The 9,350-nt window shown below is 35.4% G+C and overlaps 1 protein-coding gene across 1 annotated transcript in view; it reads right to left on the reverse strand.

The window, feature by feature from the left end:
• LOC136348993 (uncharacterized) overlaps positions 1-9,068 on the reverse strand; it is a 35,036-nt gene extending 25,968 nt beyond the window's left edge. Inside the window, exon 1 of the mRNA XM_066300226.1 lies at positions 8,756-9,068. Coding sequence (XP_066156323.1) covers positions 8,756-8,769 — 14 coding nt within the window. The 5' untranslated portion in view covers positions 8,770-9,068. The remainder of the gene's footprint in view (positions 1-8,755) is intronic.
• Positions 9,069-9,350: the final 282 nt, after the last annotated feature.

A 9,350-nucleotide genomic window follows, 5' to 3' on the forward strand; every position in this document is an offset into this window, starting at 1 on the left:
TATCAACTGCCGCGAACCGCACTTCTCCACTTGTCTTTATTTCAACTTCTCATCTACTTGACTCCACAATTGAGAAGAAACGTTTCTGAGACAAATTTGAGAAATGACCTCGTGAAAAGATTCAGCTTACGTACACTGACACTCATATGGTCTGTAGAGCAACTAATTAAAAATTTAAAATAAGCATGTTTCTGATTTTTTTTTAACAAAAAATGTTTCTTGTTTATCCAAATATCGTAAACCTAGAAATATATTTTCAATACATTTTGTTCATATCCTTTTTTCAAGCCATTTTGATTTTCGCAGGGTTCATATCTAGGGTAACCAATTTGTTTATTTATGTTATGGTGTGATTTTAACTTTGCTGCTCACAGTATTGACTGAAACTACTTGAAGACGCCCATAGACTTATCATATCAGTTCAAAGAAAAAATCTTACAAAATTTTGCAGGTGTTGAAAATCGGTGCAAAATTGTAAAATGTTTAAATATAACTGAATCAACAAAATCAAGGGTGATTTCTAACTTTAAAGATAGAGGAACTGCAGATAAATTTCCGAAGTCTGGCCGAAATCGGAAACCCGATAAAGTGATGGACAGAAGAATTAAGATTTTATCCATCCAGGATCCGTTCAAGAGTGCAAGTCACACACAAGAGTTATGTGTTTCAGTATCAGCGAGTAGTATAAAACGAAGATTAAGAAGCGCTGGTTTCTATGGGAAAAAATCGGTAAAGAAGCCTTTCATCTCAAAGAAAAATAGAAAGGCAAGGTGCCGTTTTGCGAAAGAGCATGAGAACTGTCCATATAAAAAATGGAAAACTGTCCTCTCAGATGAAAGTCGACTTAAAGTATTCAAATCAGACGGAATTTGGTGAGACAGAACATCCATTAACGAACGGTTTCATCCGAAATATATTAAATCGACGATTAAACAAGGAAGTGGCGGGATTATGGTTTGGGGGTGCTTCCGGCGGTTTCGCATGGGTTCATTAGTAACATAACGTTGAAGTAATGATCTGGCCGGATCAAAGCCTCGATCTGAACCCCATAGAGAACCTCTGGGGTGAAACTGACAGAAGAATGCATGAGAAAAGAAAAGAAATATAACGGGTTTGTTCAGAAGAGTGCAAAATACTAGGAATTAAATGTTCCAATGTTATATTGAAAAATTATTAAAGTCTATGAACAACAGATGTTGGGAAGTAATTCAAAATAATGGGTATGACATTAGATACTAAATAAAAGATTTAATTGTAAGGGAAAATATAAGAAATGTTTTAATTGCTCTACTTTTGACCTACATGTTTTAGAATACATTTTTCTTATTTGTAATTAAAAAACATTTAACAACTAAGCCTTGACATCAACATATTTAATTTTACCCAACAATCAATGTAATAGATCATGTCAAATTCATGTTGTTGTAGAAAACAATCGAATTTGGAAAGTTGCTCTACGTGTGAGCGATAGTCTATGCGTTATTCCAGAGGTTCCGTCCTGTTCTAGATGGGTCCTCGTTCCCGAAAGGGGGCAAAACTTATTATCGCTTTCACATCTTAAAACCTTTTTTAACTCCTCAAAGCGGGAATCGCATTCGATGAATATAACAATGCCGAATTTGGAAGTAAAAAGGAACCACCTTCGCTTTGGATCTGAAACTGAGTAAGCGAGAGCAAGTGTTCTAAAATTTAGATGAGGGAAGAGCCACAGGCTATTCCCAGAGAGATTATCAGAATGTTGCGAGGTACGAGCCGGACCCACGCGATATTGATATACGAAATATGTAATCTGAGAATTTATTTTACAAAAATTTTTAAAAAGTGGATTTTCCGGTACATGTCAAAAGAGGTGAATCTAAATGCGTGTGGGTAAGCGGAAAAGTTTGGTTTTGACCGCTGTCAATCGTTAAGAACATCGATTGAATATTAGCGGCCACTGTAGTACATCGTTTTCATCGCAGGTATGCCGCTCTGCGATCGTGCATTTTCGGAGTGGCGAATGTAAACGAAGCGATATTGTCGGTAACGTCACTGAAAATTATATTTTAAAAGTGAGATTTTTACCTGTTATCAATCACAACATCGCACAAACCCTCACTACGTTTTTATCTTTAACTAAACATTTTCAAATTTTGTTCACATTTTCAATAGAAATTTGATATTTTCCGCAAGCGAAACGGGAGGAAACGTGGATACGCCATTAACACTGACAACCAAAACGTTATTGTTTTGTTTCCAAAGCGTTCTTGACCAAACGGGTCGCTCCCGTATGACGTCGAAGCGCTAAATTTTTCTAAAACCGCATGTTGACTTGTTTGTTTTGAATGCAGTCAGATTCTGCTTGCGTTTTTGTATATTAACAAAGGTATAAACGTTTATAATAAAAAATACAATGTTGAAACGGTCTTGCTTCGGTGAGACATTTTCCATATAAGGCGTCTCCTAAAGGTTCGTACAAAATTCTACCACAGATTTCTGAAACGAAAACATGACCATTTATCCTAATTTACCTTATTCTAAAAGTGGACGATTTTCAAAATACGCGAAGAAAAAAGCGAAGATTGAAAAAGAGAAAAAAATTAATACTTGATTTGTAATTCTACTATGCGAACAAAATGTCGCATCGGGGGTTTTTCGGGACGAGATATCATAATCCGGTCACATTTTCGATGCACGTTGCAGAGGGCGCTGCCAATGCCAGGTACGCTCTCTGTAAAGGCACATAACTCTTTTTATCGCCCAGTATTAAATTTAATTATTACTAAATTTTCGTTTTCCTACATATTTGATGAAAAAAGATATCGTGGTATAAGTATCTACAAACGTTCACTTTTGGGATATATGAAGTTTAAAGTTCGCTGCGTTTGGAAAAATAACTCTAAAGTACATATTGATTCGTACAGTGAAGCAAAATAAATAATACAAAAATAGCTATAGTCGAATAAAAACATGAAGATCAAAAAAATGGCAAGAACTGATGATTAATGGAATGTATTGATTTTTTTTTTGTTTCAACTGTATAATATGTACAAGATGCAGCGTGGGAATCGAGCGTTTTTAGAACGAGCAGTACTCGACCGTTTACAATGAAAGGGTTGTACTTCAACAGACATTTCATTCTTTGGCTCATGGTATTTTATTATTATCATTCAATTGCCACCATGGAACCGTCGTAGATGTTAAAATATCGAATATTCGTTTATGATCGTTTATGAATGGGGTTTCTGTTACTGTAACATCTGATCGTAGCGTTGATATGATAACCACTTTTTTCAGTCTTGAATTACAAAGAAAAGGCATTGACAGGCAGTAATTGTTTCAACAAGATGGGGAAACGGCACACACTCCCAGGGCGGCAGTGACTGTACTTCGCCCTTTGTTTCCCAACCATCTCGTTTCCAAATTTGACGAAATTTTATGGCTTCTTCGATCGTCTGACCTCTTTTTATGTCATTTCTTTTTATAGAGTTATCTCAAGGCACGTGTCTACGAGGCTAGGCCTTGTACATTAGAAGAACTAAAAGAAACAATCCGATATCAACTCCCCGGGATCAACGGAGACCTGTTGAAAAGGGTGGAAGCCAATTTTCTTAACGTCTTCCACATTGCGTCAATGAAATTGGACAGCACACGCCATATGTAATTTTCTGTTCTTAGTAATAAAATGCTATGCTTTTGATAGTGCTATTATAATAAAAAAAAACTATGTATCAAAAATTAATAATTACTTCAAAAACAGTCGTTTCCACGTCACACTCTCTACCTTAAAGTTATTTTTCAAGATATGCAGCGAACTTAAAACTTCAAATATTTCAAGAAGGAATGCCCATAAAGATTTGTACTGAGATACTTTTTTTTCATACAATATGTAGAAAAACACCAATTTAATGGTAAATAAATTTTATACCCGGCTATAAAAAAGTTATGCACCTTTGAAAAGAGTTTACCTACCGTTGACAGCGACCTGTATAACGTGCGTTAAAAATGTAAACGCATTCTGATTTGGCACCCTAAAAACCCCATGATGTGACACTTTATCCAGATAGTAGCATAACAAACGAAGTAATTTTTTTTCTCCTTTTTTAATATTAATTTTTTTGACGTCCAGTATTTAAAAAACCATTCACTTTTGGACTAAGGAAAATTGAGTTAAATCGTCACGTTTTCGCCTCAGAAATCTATGGTGGAAATTTGTACGAATTTCTTAGAGACACCCTGTATACACATTATAAGACTTTTTAAAGCCGGATTATGGGACTACGTTACAACCGCCAATGAAATTTTCTATCTGTAACAGTGATTAAAATGCAGACCTGCAAAGCTGCCTTATTACACATCTGTGAAGCTCAGAAATCTTTTATGTTGACTATACCATTCAAAAATGTGTTTCTTCAAATCAGATTTTTCCGTGAAACCCGAAACCAGTGAAAGGTGCCCATTAAAAAATAGCTCAAATTAACATCATAAAATGCTTTATAAACGTGCATTGAGCTGTTTCCAATACTATTTTTAGCTTCCGGGATATGGATTCGCTTTGTTGCCTATTTTTGCTATGTTGGGTCTCAAAATATATTTTCAAGTAATTGATGCATCTCACATCAACAAAGGATTCAATTAAATCGCTTTAAGTGAAAAAGAGCATCTCAAAAGTTTTTGAGGTCTGGCATCTTAGAAACCGGTGGAGCAATTACCTTATAACCTAGTTCAAATTAATTATGGCGTAGGTAAGCTGTATAAGCCTGCATCCACGGTATTGGATATAATACCACTTCAGGTCCTGATGTACTGTTTCTTTTAGCCTATAAATGTCCTCTCAAACTCCTAAGTCGATGCAGTCTCGAATAATTTAAAAAAACTGTCACAAACTTTAATGACCTGTTTTCCTATCGTCGTATATGCCACTCTACATAAAGTATTGAACCAGAAAAAGGAAATCCGCTTCATTCTCTACCAGAGCACATAAACCACAAAGCAAATGCATCACTTTTTCACCCATCATCAATGCAACTTCAGAGGAAATCGTTCATTCTTCATGCCTCAACTGCGAAAGCGTTGCAAGATTTGTGGATGATCGAGCACCAACTATGCTAATCGCTCAATTAACCTTTGCAATTATCAAATATCTCATAAATTAACTCGATGTTGCGTGTTCGATTTAACGCACAAACAACAAAATTCGTATCAATGTGGATAAGCCAGTGGGGGAAAGTAAACATATGTAGGGCAATAATGCATAGAACAAGTGTGAAAATCTAATGCCAGTACCATGATGCATACTAATGTTGGCATTTGAATTGTTTTAATTGTAATCGAAGTAAATGTTCATAGTTTCGATTTGATTAATGAAATTCACGCAAGAACAAAATTTTCAAAGCTCTCTCGAGCAAATTAATTCAGTTTCAGATAAAAGAGCAATGATAAACTGGAATAAATATTACAAAATGGCTAAAAATAGGCACCAGATGTATGTTCACCAATTTGTCAAAAATTAAAACGTGAACTTTAGCTACCAATTCTAAAAGGGCATCATGGTCTTTTTGCGCTAAAATTACATGCAGAAATAAGCATATTCACCATTTTCTCAAGAAAAATACGTGATCTTTTAATTCTTCATAAATTTTCAATTTGATGTTTCATCGTAAAACTGTCAAGAAAATAAAGAGCATTGGAGCTTTTATTTTGCTTGAAGAATTTAACTAAGTAATCTTCAAGTAGGAGTCAGAATTGAAGTTCTTTTCACAATACATTCTGCTTACACAAGAACGTTTTTGTTTGTTGCGGCTCCCAGGAAATGCCAAGGTTGCTTATTCCACTAAAATAACCCGGTTTATGTATTAGTTTAATAGGCAAAAATACGCTATTTCTCATTCTCCCGCGAAGAAAATTTCCTTTCCGTTGACCAAGAGGAACGTAATTGTGAAGCATTGAACCTGTTCTTTGGTACAGTACTGCTTGTGCGGGTACTCACAATTAATGCCAATGACAAGATGAATCGAAGAGTGCAGTTATAGTTTAAGGTTAAAGTTAAAGATGCAGGAAATGATAGAGGAGAACAGGGAAGTCGTGAGCATGGTTTGCGCAAACTGTTAGGTCTTCGACGGGCTACAGTGTAGGACTTTATCTATTGTTAGGAGCAATGATGTGATGGTTCAAGAAACTTGAATTTATAGAGAGAGTTTTGTGGTCTGAAAATTTAGGTGTTTGCCGCTTTTGTTGCTAGAATAAACAGCAGACTGCTCTAAAATTCTGAGCGAAATTTTTTAAAATAAATTTCGCAAAATGGTAATTAAAGAAACAGAGCTTCTACACCAACGATTTTCAGCAAGGGTAGTTTTCAAGGTATACCGCAGAAAGGGTAAAATTTGTGATTTGGTTGGAAAAAAACAACGACGCACGGTCACCATTTTATGAGAATTATAAAGGAACCTTCAATAAAGATTTGAAAAATTGTGTTCTCAAATAGTCCTCCCACACCAATGAATTTCGCTGTTACTGATTCTCAGGGCGTGCCGTAACAGTTTTGAAATTTAGAAGCTAATTGGAGAAGTACCACCCACGTATGGGGATCGCGTTTGATTATCCGAAAGCCACTTTTCGTGGATTTTATGAAAAAGTGAAATTTTGAAAAAATCGTACCACTGAAATAGAGCTTCAGCACCAATAAATTGTTGTGTTATAAATAACGTAAATATTAAAATTTGCTACAGGATTGGTAAAATATAATGGTATAGAGGTTCTCACTTGATAATTCTCGACTCGACTTCTCACTCGAAGTATCTCTCATCTCAATTTAAACAAATTTTTGGAAAATTATAGTTACACAAATAGTCCTTCTGCATCGATTAACTACAGGGTGGAAAATTATCTAAATATAGTACATTATCATTACGATATAAAATTGCGTACTTGCTTGGATAAGACGCAGACGGGTGGGCGAACCTCATTTGGTGACACATACGTAAAATAAACTTGAAGGTAAAGGACATTTTGCAAAATTCTTGCTGCTCAAATAGATCGTCTATGCTAATGAGTTTTGGCGAGATTGGCTAAATATGGAGATTTTATGCTAAAATTTCTAACGTTTTCCTCTGTATATTTTGTCAAAGGGGCTGAAAGATGAGAAATATGGGCTTTTTATAAGTTTAAAGTTTACGAGCAACCCTCTGATACCTAAATACGATAATTTTTTTTGTTAAGATCCCATGAACATTATATATAGAGGGGATATAGAGGACGATACTAAATTTGGAGTTAACCTTTCACCAGCCAATAGGGCTTCAAAAAGTAATATTTTTTCCTTTTGCTCTTTTTCGCAATATCAACATCAACGGAGATACGAAAGTGTCAAAATTTTATTTAAAAAATTAAAATTTATTAATAATTGCCAGACCACTTGAGATAATTAAACAAAATTCTGTAGTTGTCAATAGCTACGTGGGAGGAAAATGTTTCAATAAATAAAATTATTTTTGTTTTTACCAGTGACGCGCTTATAAAAAAGTTGTTTAATATTTTTGGAAAAAAGTGATACGCCCCTGACTTTTGTAAAAATAAAAATTATTATCGAATTAAAAAACTAGATTGCGATTTTCATATATTTTAAAAGTTTAATTGTTACTTAGAAATTTAGCTAAAAGTCAAAAATTGTTTAAACTTGTTTTCTGGTAAAAATCATTGAAGTTATAGTTTCAATGCAATTTGACTATCACCAACACAAACAAAATTTAGTTCAATTATCTCGAGTGGTTTTGCAAATTCTTAATAAAATTTTGACATCCTGTATTTTAGTTGATGTCGATATTTAGAAAAAGTGACAAAGGACAAAAATCTTATTTTTTTAAGCTCTATTCTTTGGTGAAAGGATAACTTCAATTTTGAAATTCCCTGCACAGTACGGTATATACAGGGTGTTTGGAAATAACGTTGAAACATTTTTCCATTCCAACTTATTATAGTATATCGAATTTCATAGTTTTAACGCAAACGGTTTCGAAAATACTGCGAAGAAAACATTTTCAGAGTGCCTCCTTCAATGGGTTCAAGCCCCTTTAAGAAGTTATTTTTAGGGTATGTTTGTAAGAATTTTGAAAATTATTTTAATCTCTAAAATCACCTTTCAAAATATTTCAACGTTATTTGCGGTCACCGTGTGAATGCAGCGCAAATCTAAAGGTTCGGTGATTAAGGGATTTAAATTGGCTTGTTAATAATGAGTTCTTCGCCTCTTCTCCTGGTTACATAACCAACGTTTCTTTTCGTTCTTTTGTATAGCTATATTACATCGATGACAATCTCCGAACATGAATAAGAAAACCACTGCTTTGGCTTGCACTCATAACCCTAAGGTGAATGGAAACGAACAGTATGATGAAAACAGGAGGTAAATTACCCCCGAACCTGCTCCAGGGAACTCTGTCCAGGAAACTAATCAGAGATGGATATTGTCTAGGCCATTAGCTGTAATAAGCCGTCCTAGATTGCCTCAATTAAATTCGCTCAATCCCCTTTGGGGTAATGCATAAATTCACTTTAGAAACATAGAGAACAGTCTTTGTGTTCGACGGTACTTCACAGATGGAACACAAACATTCGCGCCAGATGGACGGGTTTCTTTGAAATGCTGCTAACAGTTAACAGTATTCTTTATAGGATTCGTTGTGTTATTTAACAGAGACGTGGAAAAAAGCTTTTTCAGGATACAACATTCGCCATTACATAATTAAAACGGATATCCTGTGTCCATTCAAAAACTGACCTTTCTTTATGCATGATGTCTGAGCTCCCAGGGCTTCACTGAACGTATCCACTCATTCTTCACAATCACTACCGAACTAAAAATGTAACTTTACTGCATATTAAAGCATTTGTCTTCAGAATTGAGCATGCACCAATAAAATTTCAAACTTTTGACTCAATTTAACATGAATTATAGACAGTAAATGAGCAGTTGTCTGGTTGCCGTTGCCGATACAAACATCGGGTTTTGGTTGCGAATACGTGAAGAACTAAACGGACCGGACTAGGCGGTTCGAGCCCCCATGCACACCTGACCGCAGGTTTCAAATGGCAGCAGTTTACCGCGTCCTGCCGCCGCTGCTGAACTCTACAGGTAAATCTCCGTCTCTCTTTCTCTTTCGCTTTTGGTATTGCGCAACCGCCATTTTTGCGTCGCTCTTTGTCGCTCCTCCGGCGTGGGACCCTTTAAATGTAGCCTAATTGTTAACCGGAGATGCCGGATAAGTTATACAATTGCCAGCTGCAGCTGGAACAAAAGCCGTGAGAGGAAAATGAGGTTTAATAACCTCCTTTTTTGGTTGATTTAATTCGGTTTATTAGAGAATTAACCAGTT

This window comes from Euwallacea fornicatus, chromosome 36, assembly GCF_040115645.1.
Source record: "Euwallacea fornicatus isolate EFF26 chromosome 36, ASM4011564v1, whole genome shotgun sequence".
Lineage (NCBI taxonomy): Eukaryota > Metazoa > Arthropoda > Insecta > Coleoptera > Curculionidae > Euwallacea > Euwallacea fornicatus.